At 36.5% G+C, this 15,013-nt stretch overlaps 1 protein-coding gene across 3 annotated transcripts in view; it reads left to right on the top strand.

The window, feature by feature from the left end:
* The window catches only part of PHACTR3 (phosphatase and actin regulator 3), a 319,965-nt gene that overhangs the window by 26,121 nt on the left and 278,831 nt on the right, over window positions 1-15,013 (top strand). For 2 of the 3 annotated variants that reach the window (XM_074210373.1, XM_074210376.1), the window contains exon 1: window positions 4,884-5,357. The exons of the other annotated variant lie outside the window; for it this stretch is intronic. In XM_074210373.1, coding sequence (XP_074066474.1) covers window positions 5,249-5,357 — 109 coding nt within the window. In that variant the 5' untranslated portion in view covers window positions 4,884-5,248. Of the gene's footprint in view, window positions 1-4,883; window positions 5,358-15,013 lie in introns of those variants that run through there. 3 annotated transcript variants of the gene reach the window in all.

Consider the following 15,013-nt stretch of genomic DNA (forward strand, 5'->3'; position numbering starts at 1 on the left):
TAAGAGAAGAGGCAGGTAGATAGCACAGTGGATGGAGCACTGGCCCTAAAGTCAGGAGAAACTGAGTTCAAATGTGACCTCCTCAGATACTTAAAAATGACCTAGCTGTGCGACTGTGGGCAAGTCACTGCCTTCCAAAAGGCTGCCTTCCAAAAATAAAAAAAATATTTAGGGGAAAATTGGTTTAAATAAAATGGTTGTCATTTTATGGTAGTAGAGATTTGTAAAGAATTCTGGAAATAATCACACAATATGTTTGTAGTTAATTACATAGAAAGGACAATTTCTATGAGAATATTATATTTTTTTAGGGTTTTTTTTTTTGCAAGGCAATGGTGTGAAGTGGCTTGCCCAAGGCCACACAGCTAGGTAATTATTAAATGTCTGAGACTGGATTTGAACCCAGGTACTCCTGACTCCAAGCCCGGTGCTTTATCCACTACACCACCTAGCCACCCCAAGGATATTATATTTTAAAATAAGAATTCTGTTCTATCCAGGACCGAAACAATGGCTGAATCTTTTCAAAGGTTGAGGTTAGGTGGGAAATAAAGTCATCCTTTATTTTTGGAAGTCTTATAAGTCAATGTAGAACAGCTGATTTTTCCTCCCTCCAAAAAGCTAAAAATATATTGTAATTGAAGGAGGAAAAGCAAGCTACAGAATTGGGAATTTTCAGAGACTAGTAAGCCTGGAGAATTAATGTGATGAAAATGAAAAAAGGTTAGAAGCAGAATTCGAAAATAGCAGACAGATGTAATCTGCAAGGACATGAGGCTCAAATCAGTGAAGGAGAATTCATAATCTAAAACAGATATTCAGGCACAGCAAAATATCTGGAAATGCTCCAGTTGAAAAGATGGGTATAATGATGCCTCGAAATGGAACTCATTATCAAAAGACACCATGCCATAGTTGAAATTGCACTGGAAGTAAAATCATGGCATCACAGCTCAAGAGATTATCTCCAATATCTACCTCCCTTGCCCTCATCTGACAGATACTGATCTCCAAAAAGATTAAGTGATAGACTCTATGTCAAATTGATAGTAAAGAGAACAGCTAGAATTTGAACTCATGTTCTTTGACTTTTAATGCCATTTATGATTTGAGTTCAATCTATCTTTCTAGTCTTATTATATATTATTCCTCTGCATACTACCCAGGTCCAGTCAAACTGGTCTTCTTATGGTTCCTTAAGTTTACTATCTCTATGTGTTTGCTTTGATGGTTCTCCATACCTGGAATGTATTTCTTTTCCAACTTTGCCTCTTAGAATCCCCTAGTTTCATACACAACTCAACTCATGTCACTCTCAACATAAAGTCTTTTTTGTTTCCCCTTAGTGTTTTCCCTTCAAATTTTCTTGTATCTATTTTTTGAATATGCTTTTATGTTTTTTTTTTTATCTTCCATGCCTAGACTGTAAGCTTCTTGAGTAGGGAATGCTTCCCTTTTCTTTTTAGGTTTTTGCAAGGAAATGGGGTTAAGTGGCTTGCCCAAGGCCACACAGCTAGGTAATTATTGTGTCTGGGGTTGGATTTGAACTCAGTTCCTCTTGACTTCAGGGCTGCCCGAGACCTGTTTCACTTTTTGTTTAAATATAATTAATATGTATCAGAGAACCTAATGGGCTTATTAACTGCATAATTTGGTTCTAAATTCAGCTTGTGGTAGACCTTAGCTCCAGTTATAACCCTAAGAGTTGTGTGAGACCATGGTACTAATTCATCAGATTGTTTTGAAGATCAAAATATTTAATTTAAAGGACTACTTCAAAGGAAATTATTATAATTATTATTAATAATCTGTCTCCTAATGTTAAAATGCTAGATGATAAAAAATGGGATTTCGTTTAGATTAAGTTGAAACCTTAGTCTTATTTTGGACTTTATCTTCATGATACTCTTCCCCTATTTAAAAAAAATCAACCATTTTGCTAACCCTATAGGAGAGACTGCTAGCAAGAATCTGGGGCAGGGTATTTACAAGGGTGTGAGGTGTTGGAAGACAGACAGGATAGTTCAATAGTGATGATTAGATTCATTACTAACTTTAAAAAATCTGGTAGATGATCAGTCCACAAAGTATTGGAAAGAGTAGAGGTTAAGGGTCTAATGGCTACCTCAGATATTTTGCTGCAAAGAGCTTCAGTTCCCCCATCTTTAAAATGAATATAAAAATACTCACACTACTTTCCTTCAGGATAAAAAAAAAACACTTCATAAATCTGGGGAAAAAAGGAAGGCAAGAAAATTTATTAAACACCTACTATGTGCCCTCACTCCAACCCTGCAAAAGAGGTGCATTATTATCCTCAATTTATAGTTAAGGAAACTGAGGCAGACAGAAATTAGGTAACTTGCCAACAGCTAGGAGGGTTCAAAGCATGATTTGAACTCGAGTCTTCCTGAGTCCAGGCCCAGCTTTCTTTCCATTCTACCAGCTAACTGCCTAAATAATGCAGTACTGTTTTACCCACTTTCTTTTCTTATTGTTTCCTGTTAGTTATTATTTATGCCATTTCTAGCATATAGGTCATTGTTGCAGAGATGCTATACAGCTTGCATATTATCACCTTTATCCAGTCATCCAGAGTTTTGATTTTTTTTATAGATTGTACTATTCCATGAGTTGTAGCCTTACAGAATCTTCATGAAAATAATGGTGTTATAAAGGCAAGTTGTCAATCAGATAACAGCTTGGAATTGTCGTAAACACTATAGTTTACTAAATGCAATCCAGTCTTTTCTCTTTCTTTTTCCAGAAAACTAATTCCTATTAGAAAAATAGGTATTCATTCATTCTGATCTAATTGCATTGGAGGGCATAAGTTTAGAAACACTGCCTGCCCATGTTGTTTCCAAATTTAAGAAGGCATAAATGACTTGGAGAAATGGGCCACATATATGGAACTGCTCCTCCCTCCAATTTATTGTCAATAAATTGCACTTCAAAAAGTTGGGAGAACTATAAGTCAACCAACTCTATACTAACAAGAGTTCCATATTGGATTTAACACAATTTTGTAGCACTATTTCTCAATTATTTAGAGGGTTATATTAGAAAAGGGAAGATATTAACTGCTTCAGTGGAAAATGAATCTTATTAATCTCAAAAAGACAATCAAGAAAATGTAAATATCTTCTGACCCATATCCCTAATTCCCATCAGTATAAAGTCTTTATGAGAATAATGTACACACACAGGGGATCCTTGTTGAAGGTATAAGGAAGCAAGAGAAGGACTTTTGCAAGAAGATCACATTTGTAAGTCACACAATTGACTGAAATGTGCAGAAAATAAAAAAAAAATCCACTGTGCTTATTGTTCAAATCTTATTTATCAAAGCATTTTCTTAAAGTCTTCTCCAAGTCACTTAGTTTCTTTGAGCTGCTTCCTTGTCTCTAAAACTAATAGATGGGATGTCAGACTTGAGTTTCCTCATCTGTATTTTAAAGTGAAGGGCTTGAATTAGAGATTTACCTTAAAGGGTTTTTTTTTAGGGTTATTTTTTGTTGCAAGGCAAATAGGGTTAAGTGGCTTGCCCAAAGCTACACAGCTAGGTAATTATCAAATGTCTGAGGCCAGATTTGAACTCCTGACTCCAGGGAAGGTACTCTATCCACTGCACCACCTAGCCACCCCTAAAGGGTTTTTTTAAACTCTTAAGACTATGGCTTTATTATTTTGGCATTATAAGTTTAGAGGGGAAAAGGGACATTAGAGAAGGTTATCTAGTTCACAACTATCTCTATCATCTCTTCTAATTCTTGATCCAAGGATTCTTTGTTAGAATCAATGGGTGTGTCTAGTAAAGTCTCATTATTTAGTATATTAGTCTTTCCAGGAGTTTGGCATCATTCTAAGCATTTAAGAAGTGTCTTCTGTGTATATCTCAACTACTTCAGTTTAGAGTGAAAACCCTGCATACCAGATTCAGGTTTTTATTTTACATTCTGCCCACTAGAACAGGAAAGAGGCTACCTCACATTATTCCTACCTGGATCAAACATTGAGCCTAACTTCTGTAATGGCACAAAGTGCTCTAAGAACTAATAACTCTGGGAGGGGAGTCTTGGAATCGGTCCTTCCAGCTCTTTACCTCATATGAGGCTCAACAGCCAATTTACTGGCCTCATTTGCTTTCCCTTAAGCACAAAGTCCATTTGTCAAATTCCAACTAGCTTTGCAAGAGAAATATGGGAAAACTGAAAGAAGTGGTTAAAGTATGCAGGTTGCTGGGGGTATGGAGAGAGGAAGCAGAAAGGAAGAGTAGAGAATCATCAAGCAGAAGGGTGATAGAGAAGAGACTTTCATTCTGTGGTTTCCAACTCTCTGATGTCCTGTTACAGAAGTCCTGAGACCATGTATATTCTTTCTGCTTCTAGGTACCAGTGGATTTTGTGGAAGGGGTGGTGAGAAACTGCTGCTGACTGCAGCTGCCTACAAGCTCAGCCCTGCCTTGATCATACGTAGAAGCAGGGTCTCCTCCCTCCCCTGCCCCCACTCCCTTTACCGTCCCTAAAATGAATACTGAGGAAGAGAAGAATCAGAAGTTGAAAATTAAGGGTCGTACCTCACATTTCATTTTCTTAAAGCTACATGTAGCTCACTGCCAGTTGCCCTTATCCAAACCCCTAAAAGTATGCAGTGCAGGTATTTGAGCCTTACCAACCCCCTCCCCATCACCACCCCCATTCTCACTCCCCTTACACGTGACGTCAGGCATCTCTCGCTAGGCATGATGGGAGAATCCTAATGTTTTCCAACAGATGCTCCAAGCACAGCTTCAGATTAAAGCAACTGCCAGAGCAAAGATTTTTTTTCCATGGGGGGTGGGGGGTGGGGTGGGGGGATGGAGCATTTAAAGATTAGCTGGCTCAGTGAGACCCCTTCTGCAACTCCAAGATTGAAATAAAAATAAAAAAAGGAAAAGTTTTTTTTTTCCTGGTTCAACTTTTTTTTAAAATAAAAAAGCAAAGGGAAATTAAAATGAATGAATAAGAAACCAACCCTTTGCTGCTCGATGGTGGTTTCCTGGAGACTGCTGAGAAGATGTTTCTGGTTGGAGCTGGCTGAAGCTATTGTCCGACTGCATTGAATCCAAATCCTTTCTTCCACTCTTCTTCCATTTTTTCTTTCCTTTCTTTTTACCCTTTTTAAAAAATCCCCCTATTGTGACCTTGGCCAGCTGGGTTTCTCTGGTTTCATGTATGTCCATTTAGCTTGCCTTTGAGATCTCCCCATGGCTGCATCAGAAGAAGGGACTGGTTGCTTTCTGCCGAGAGGCAGGTCTCAGAGTGACCCCAACATCCTCACTGACACCTCTACCAGTGAAGCCGGAGAGAGCCCAGGTAACCTGATCTAGCTTTCATTGGTGAAGATGGGTAAACTTGTGGGGGCGGGAGAAAAAGGGAACAGAGAAAGGGGGAAGAGATAGAGGAAAAGGGAGGAAGGGAGAGTAGCTTCCAGCATATATCAATTGTGTGCCCGTCAGAAAAATAGGAAAAATAACAGGAATTAGAATCTGCTGTGTTCTCTGCAGAGTTCATACCCAATGCAGGGGTTCACAGGAAACTAGGTTTGAATCAAAGTAGCCCCTCACTTGAAAGGATAAGGAGTCTGAGTAGACTCTAATTGTTAAGCCAAATTGTGCTCTCTTCCTTCCTCACTGAATTGCCTTCTTTTCTTTCTTACTTATAATTGTTTTCTGATTGAAGAGGAGGCTACTTTAACCTGGAACCTAATTCTGGTTCGCGGAAGAGTGAATACCTGTAGCCTTTACACCTGTTTTTGAATGTGCCCTGTCTCATGTCTCCCGGTATCCTCCCCCGCTGGTCTTTATTCAAATCCCTCTCTACTCCCCCTCCTCCTGGGTTTTTGATCGATAACTTGTGCTTCGTTTCTGCCACTGAATTTCTGACTGGGTCTCATCATTGGCACATTGACTTGAAACAATGCCCTAAGGGGTACCCCAACTGCCCCCTAGTCACAGCAGCTCCTCAAGTCAAGTCTTGATGGGTGAATTGGGAAGATAGAGAAAATTAATCCTAACTGGAGCACTTACCTAATTAAATAACTCACTTCAGTGACTGCTTGCTGCACCTTCGCTTGTCTAGGGGCTTACTATTGTAATTCAGGCTTGTGTATATGTGTTTGATTTATGACTTTCCAGAGAGGAAGAGAGGTCTAATAAAACAGAAGGGAACAGGCTGTTTGCATGGTGTCACTATGGAGATGGAGGAAGCAGAGTAATCATTAAATCCTTTCTTTACGTGAAGGCAATTTTTGCTTGGTACAGAGAAGTAGAATCTTATGAAATGTCATGTTAAAAAAGTGGGTATTTTTTAATTTAATCACAATATCTCAATCCTGACTTAAGAAGAGACGATTATTTTGGGGCTCTGTTTTTAGTAAGAACTTTATCCTTCCTTTGTAGAATAATTGTCTATATAAAAACGTCAAAATGGTGAATTGATAATTAAAATTTCTTCATTACCAGTGTAGGGATGGGGGGTGGGGAAGAGTGAGGGTGGGCTAGGATTTGCTTTGTTTTGAATGATTCCTTCAGTCAGCCTGAAAGCTCCATGGCTCCAATGCAATCTGTGTAACTACAAAGAAAAAAAAAAGACTTAAAAACAGTTCTCCCCAGAGAGGAACCAGTGTCCTATTTAGATTTATAAACAACTCATCTATCTTAAGTCCGGTGAAGTCTCTTTGTAAGTGGTATTGCCAAACAAATGTGTAAACCTGAAGAAGGTCACATGCTTTATATAGTATCTGTGAGTAGAAGCTAATACCATCCTATATTGATATTTACAAGACACTGTATTGGCAAAAACCCTGCAACAAATACCTTAATTAGAAGTTGAAGACCCGGTCTTCAGGTTGCACCAGAGTGGATGAATGATTTTGCACTGTTAGGAGAGAGGCATTAAGAGGATGATTAGTTATAAAAGTTTATTTTTCACGAATTGTTGCAAAGTAAATTTCTTTTTTAAAATAAAAAACTGGAAATAAAATGAGCCAAATTGAAAGTATCAAAAATGCTAGAGGATTCAGTCTCTTGCCAATGATACCCCTATATGTAATAACAAAGGATGGGCTGGGTACTGGGTACTATGGTTTTTCCCCAAATGAACTGTTTATCCATAAGTGAAGCTCCTCTTGTTTATATTCTTGATGGTGGGGGTGGGGGGAAGATCCTGCTTTGGAATGAAACTACTTTGTGCTTATGGTTTTAATTTAAGCTTTTGTAAATATTTGTGAATGCTTAAAATGTACCAAATAATATGGAAATATAATGTGAAAATCCAAAAATATGTTAAAAGGCACATGCAGTCACTGAGGACTTTGGACCTCACAAAAATTTTGTTTTCTTTTCCACTAATATATTCATCATGAAATATTCTATCCTAATTGTCTGTATTAATATATAATTCATCTCAATCCATAAACCCTAAAATTTACTCTATGCTCTGTGAGCAATTGTAAAATGTTTCTTCTTTTATAAATTAAACTTTACTCTACCATAGATCACTCATTCAGCAGAAACTTATTGAATGCTTACTATGTGCCAGATACTTTTCAATTTGGTCAGTACATGTCCTTTTTAGATACAGTGGTTTTTTCAACCTCTTGCCATAATGTGAAATAAAGTGGTTCTTTCCCCTTAGCCTCAAAATTATGAGTTCTATTGTATTTTAATTTTGCTTATTTAAAACAAAACAAGACAAAAATGCATTCTGGAATTTTATCACAATATTTAAGGTATTACACATCTGTTTTGTCCCTTGTCTAAGGGGGTTTAATTTCTTGTTACCTCATTTGTTAGGTAGTCTTAACCATTTGTTAGGTAGTCTTTCTTATACCATGGACCCCAGACTGAGTAAAATGATGTGGCATCATTGCAGGCACATTCTGCTTCCAGAGGGAAAAAATTAGGACCAACAGATGTTGGTTTTGGAGAAGAAAAACCTTAACTTTATATAAGAAAAACTTTTATTAAAGCTTAGAGTAGATCAAAAGGGAATGAATTGCCTCAGAGTATAGTGAGCTCTCCAAAAGTGAGGATTTTCAGGCAGAGGCAGGATGATTAGTTGCCAGGATCATGTAACATGGAGCTTCTGTCCATGTATGGGTTGAATCAGTTGACCTTGGATATATTTTCTAATGCTGACATCCTATGGACTTTTACACAGCTTATTAATTTGTTGTAGTTGATGCTGAGTTTTCTGGACTCCAGGCATGTCATTCTATTGACTGTGCCATCTACCTGCCTCTAGTTTTGCCCATAGTGGGCAATTTGTGACTTAATGTTTTTCCAGGTATTTAAGGCAGATCATTATACCACACAAGTATTATTTATTGCTATATTAAATTTATATTGTTCCAAATATAATGAGATATGGATATAATTATTTATATATGAATTTCAAGTCAGCTACCTAGTACAATGGATAGGATGTTGAACATAGAGTCAGGAAGACCTCATTTCAAATTCTGCCTCCTTATTGTAATCTTTGACAAATCACCTAACTTCTGTTTGCCTCAGTTTCCTCATATATAAAATGGAAATAAATAGAAGCATCTACTTCCCAAAGTTGTTATGAGGATAAAAATGTTATTTTGTGAAGTGCTTGGCAAATTTTAAAGCACTATATAAATACTAGCTATTATTAATATTAGTAGTAGTAGTTGTCATAACAATAAAATTATCATTTATAAACTACAATTTAGTTTTGGAAATTTCTCCACTCCCTCCTCTCATGGCCAAATTACAGACAACACCGAGGAGATATATTAGGGCTAAACCTTACTTTATGATATTATTACAGCAGTTTTCTCCTTATTAAGTAGTATCAGTCCAGAAGTATCAATATTGGCCAAAATGAAGAAATATTTATATGACACAAATGTTAATTGTGGTTTTCTGGTTCAACATGCTGTGGCAGAGATTCATTTCTATTTGAGTTTGACACTTTCTAAAACTGTCTTATGGTGTAATATTAAACTTATCTTCAGAAATATCACTACCTTGCTCAAAAAAAAAATCTTTAATGTTTCCTCATTACCTGCAGGATGGTTTGAAGTCCTTAGCCTGGTATTATAGGTTACTCACAATTTAGCCCCATTCTACTTTATTATCTTGACTTACTTCACTGTTGGAATCCCATACCTCCAACAAACTGGTTTGCCCAGTTTCACAAATATATCACATTCTTTCTTGCCACACTTCATTATTGGATTACTTCATTTCCCCTGAAAGGATTGTCATCCCCTTCCTTTCTACCTGTCCAAAAAGTCAAGATCTAGCTCAAATTACATTGTCTCTATAAATCCTCTCTGATAATACCAGCATGAAGTATTTGAACTCTTAGAGCAGCAGTCCTCGTCTATGAAATTCATGTTAATTGATCATATCTTGCCTTGTGACATCTCTCTTTAACCATTCTTATTGGAAATTTTTATTGTCACTTATATGGTTATTTCTCATCTCTCCATCAATATTGTATATTCCTTCAGACCAAGTAACATAGCTTGTATTTCTTTAGATCTTTTACAGTCCTGAGTTCAAATTCTCCTCAGATACTTAATTATCTGTGTGATCTTGGGCAAATCACTTAACTTCTATTTGCCTCAGTTTCCTCACTTAGAAATAGGGAGTGCTTGGCAAATCATTTCATGTATATATAGTATTTTTTAAATGTTTTGTGTCAAGAAAAGCTGTTGAAGACTTTACCATTAATCCTAACCCTGGTTAACTAATTTTTATCATCATGCTGTTAGTGGCAATAAGGAGGAAGAGGGAGAAAGGAGAGAAGGGGATAGATAGGTAAAGAATGCCTAGGAAAGAGGTCTAGAACTGGATAGAGTCAGAAGGCCTCATTTTCCAGTGTAATTCTGTCATCATTCATTAGTTTTGTGACCTTGGGTTAGCCACTTATAGTCTCTGAGTCTAAACTGTGTCTGTAATATGAGGGGTTTTGACTTAATTATCTCAAAAGTGCTTTCTAGTTTTGATCATCTAAGAATCTGTGGAGTCAAATCCAGCTCAACTAACTTTTTGTTGAAGGTCATAAAGCTTGGATGCAGAGGATGTCATGGAATGAACATCAATTGAAACATTTTGTGAACATTTCTCCCTGAGAATATAATCATTTCAGATTAAATGACTGATGCCCATCTAGAAATAACACCAGAAATAATAATAATTGCAAGTAGAATTTATCTATATGTTTTAAAAGTATTTTATAAATATTATCTTATTTTATTTTTCATAACATCCCATGAGATAACTGTCATTATTATCCTCATTTTACAAACATAGAAACTAAGGCAGCAGAGGTTTGCCTGACTTGCCCAGGATTACATAGATTACATTTTAACTTAGCTTTTCCTGATCCCCCCAGGCCTATACTCTATTCCCTGTACCATCTTTATATGTGTCTATAAGTCCATGCAGGATATTAAGTAGTCTTATTAGAACCTAATCACTTAAGGTTCCAATGCACTATCAGAATTCCTGTCTCTCTGAAGAGTATAGCAAATTTATTGCTTTCTTTTCCATTTCATAGAACCAGAATGTCCACTAGACTAGGACATACACACACACACACACACACACACACACACACACACACACACACACACAAACACAGAGAATTATAATAGAATGACTCAGATAAAGAGATGTTAATGATTTAAATGTCCAAAGAATAATTTAAATGGATCTGTTTTAAAAAAAAAAAACCCTTGTTCTGGGGTTTGATTATTTTTTTATAAGAAAGTCACTTGTATAGTTAACTTGGCAACACTTCTTATGTAACTAGAACCATTAGGAGTGTTTGACATTGATTAGTAGGTAACTGAAAAATTAGATTCTTGCAAATACTGGGGGAGAGGGTGGGAGCTACTGCTTATTCATGAGTTTAAATATGACTAGGAAATAGGTCCAAATGACTCTTTCTCTTGTACCCCTTTGGCAAGATGACAGCCTAAGGCAGCAACCTCAGTGCAGCTCTGTTCCTTAAGGGAGATGACTCAAGTTTTCACTGACCATGACATCATTGCAAGTGGGGCATTTTACATAAGGTAGCCTTATTCTTCATCAATTTCTGTAATGTTTAGAAGGTAGTTGACTTCCTCCATTAAGTTCTGCTTGACTATTCTCATAAAAGCCAACTTTTTATTCCACATGCTTGGACTAAGGATTGATGAAATTTCTTTCTGAACCCTTTCTGAACCAGCTACACATTCTTTTTTTTCAGTCACAGAAGTCTCTTGACTCCCATTCAGATGTGGTGATTGTCTAGAGTGACCTTGATTAGGAGGTAAAGAACCAAAAATGTCAACAATATCACTCCATCTGTCATTGCACATAGTATTTAAATCCAGGAATCTGTGAATTTTGTGTGTCATTTTCAGTCTTTAACCTATTCCTGAAATGTAAAGATATTTGCTAGTCCTTGGGATTCCCTAGGAGAGGAACTTGTAGATTTCCGGGGGAGTCTTGCACCACACCCTGATTATAGGCTATTTAAGATTTATTCATAATTCAATTTGCAAAGATTGATTGAGGGAGGATCTATTCTTTACATAGAGCACTATGGGATCTACAAAGAAAATACATGGAGTCCGTGCCTTTATGGAATTCATCATATAAAGTAATATATATATATATATATATATATATATATATATATATATATAGGAACTAACAAATGGGTAATCAATAAAGGGACCTAGAGCCTAGAGGAGGGGGCGGCTATTGTTACAGCAGTCAGCAAGTGCTTGATGGGGGGGATGAGATTTGAATTGAAATCTTCATTCTTTTTCAATGCTATCTTTCCACTGACATTTTTATTTTTAGCAAATGGATTTATTCAGGGTTATATTACATTCTTAGTTCATTGTACAAGTTTTGATGATGATATAATAGCAGTTCTGAATGATTGCTAACATTGCAACATTGAACATTTCCTGTTTATTAGGAACTTTGTAAATAAGACATTATATTGGAATAAGATTTCTAATATTACTGTGGTATATTGGAGAATGGATTTTTAACATTAATTTCAATCATGAAATTCATTAGACACTAAGTTCCTGCTGGTTCAGATCACTGTATTAGATACTGAGAGATGTCAATATTTTGCAAATACACTGTTCCTGTCATCATAGAATTGACTATTTTTATTTACACTAGTCTAGTAGTGGAATCATATAATTATCAAGGCACTGGTCAAGGGGGCATTCACTTGAATGAAATCACAAAACCTCAGAGTATTGATATTATATATTCAACAACAAAAGTGTTTTGTATGTGGGTGGGGGGGCAATATAAGCAGTGGAGAGTACTTCGAGGAGTATATTTCAAGCATAAGGACCAATGGGAGTAACAGCATGGAGATGGACAACACAGATTAACCTAGTTTGGTGGAAGTATAGAGTTTATGGAATGGAATTGTTGAGAATAAGATAAAGTAATATAGTACAAGAATGAGGAGGATCTCAAATGCTAAGTAAAGAAGGTTGAAAATAAAACATAGGAACCACTGATTTGTGAGTAGAGGAATAACATTACTATGTGCATGAGGAAGATTATTCTGGCAGGAATATGAAGGATGGATTAGAGAGGTAGTGAGGATAGGATTGGAGGAGGTGTATTAGAGTTAGATGTGAGTCTTGCATTATTGGTATTAGAAGTAAGACTAGAAAGAAGGGGTTATATGCAAAAGACATTACTGAAATGGACTAGACAGGACATAAATAATTACAATCCCAGGACCATAGATCTTGAACTTGATGAGACTGTAATAGTCATCTGTTATAGCCCTTTCATTGTATAGATGAGGGAACTGATGTACAGTTAAGAAACTTGTCTAAGGTTACACAGGTCAGATATAAGACAAAGATTTTGAATAGTAACAACTGCTAAAATTCATATAATCTTTTAAGGTATTCAAGATACCTTAAAGATATTATCTTTTTTGACTTTAATAACAACCCTCTGAAATTGTTAATATTATTATTATTACCTTTTTTAGTTTGTTTTTTGCAAGGTAATGGGGTTAAGTGGCTTGTCCAAGGCCACAGAGCTAGGTAATTATTAAGTGTCTGAGGCCGGATTTGAACTCAGGTACTCCTGACTCCAGGACCGGTACACACACACACACACACACACACACACACACACACACACACACACACATACACACAGACAAAAACGCAAACACCTTACTCAAATTACCAGGAAAGTGTCCAGAATTGCTCATCTTTTTTATTTTTCTTTTTTCTTGATATTTTATTTTATTTTTCCAACTACGTGTTATGAAAGCTTTTCAACATTCATTCACTTGCATATTTATAAGTTGCATAGCTTTCTTCCACCCTCCCTCCCCCCTTCCCTTGACAGCAAACAGTCCAGTGAATGTTGTACATGTACATTTGTGTTTAACATGTTTACATATTAATCATTTTGTGTATCCATAGGATAGGAAGGAAAAACATAAGAGAAATTATAAAAAAGTAAGCATAGTGTTCATTCAGATTCTGTGTTGTTTTTCTTTTTTTTTGTCTATATGTGGATGAGGTTGTCCATAACAGGACTCCCATGGTTGTCCTAGGTGGCACAGTGGAAAGAGCACTGACCTTAGAGTTAAGAGGGTAGAGTTTGAATCCAGCCTCAGGCACTTGAGGCTTACTAGTTGTGTGGGCAAGTCACTTACCCCAATTGCCTTGCATCCAGGGCCATGACCAGTTGTCCTGATTCATATCTGGCCACTGGACCCAAATGGCTCTGGAGGAGAAAATGAGACTGGTGACTTAGCACAGCACCCCCTCACTCAAATCCAGTTCATGTGTTTGTCATGGTATTACCTTCCTGATGTCATGGTCAACTTTGAGAATGAAGGACAGACATCATTAATCAATCACCTAATATATAAACTCAAATTCTCTGACTTCCGAGTCAAAACTCTTTCTACTGTAGCACAGATTAATTAATGCTTCTGTAACACTTACATTATCAGTTCCTCTTTAACTATGTACTTGGGCTAGTTATGAGGTCTTCATGGAAATCTACATGGTAAACTGTCCTCCATGGACAGAATAGGGGAAGTGCTAATTTTTGCTTAGTCCTAATAGTGGGGCTGAGTGAAACTAAATGTAAAGGTTATTCAATGAGCCTAGGAATGAAGAATGAGTCAGTAGCTTATGATAAGAATCTGATGTCCTTGATCTAATCACGATCTAATCTCCACTGGACTGATTCTTGGACATGATAACTGGCTTATTCAGAAGCATTTGTGGGAACAGCTTGAGATGAGGATATCTATTTTTTTCTTTCTCCCTGTTAAGTGACTGTTTTTATTTTAACATGATATGACAAAAAATTTGAGAGAATTTCTTTTACTGAGTGGGAGAGGAAGGCAGAAAATGGGTGACAGTTTAATAAAAATTTACATAAGAAGCTATTTTGCACCCTCAATTAAAGGCTCAAACTCTGTGAGTTGGTCAAACCTTACTCAGATTACCAGGAAAGTGTCCAGAATTGCTCATCTTTTTTATTTTGCTTTTTTCTTGATATTTTATTTTATTTTTCCAACTACATGTTATGAAAGCTTTTCAACATTCATTCACTTGCATATTTATAAGTTGCATAGCTTTCTTCCACCCTCCCTCCCCCTTCCCCTCAACAGCAAACAGTCCAGTGAATGTTGTACATGTGCATTTGTGTTTAACATGTTTACATATTAGTCATTTTGTGTATCCATAGGATAGGAAGGAAAAACATAAGAGAAATTATAAAAAGTAAACATAGCGTTTATTCAGATTCTGTGTTGTTTTTATTTTTTTGTCTATATGTGGATGAGGTTGTCCATAACAGGACTCCCAGGGTTGTCCTAGCTCTCTGAACTTCTGAAAGGAGCTGCATCCATCAACTCACTATGTTATTGTTAATATGTACAATGTTCTCTTGGTTTTGCTCCTTTCACTCAGCAATCAG

This window comes from Macrotis lagotis, chromosome 1 (genome assembly GCF_037893015.1).
Source record: "Macrotis lagotis isolate mMagLag1 chromosome 1, bilby.v1.9.chrom.fasta, whole genome shotgun sequence".
Taxonomy (NCBI): Eukaryota; Metazoa; Chordata; class Mammalia; order Peramelemorphia; family Peramelidae; genus Macrotis; species Macrotis lagotis.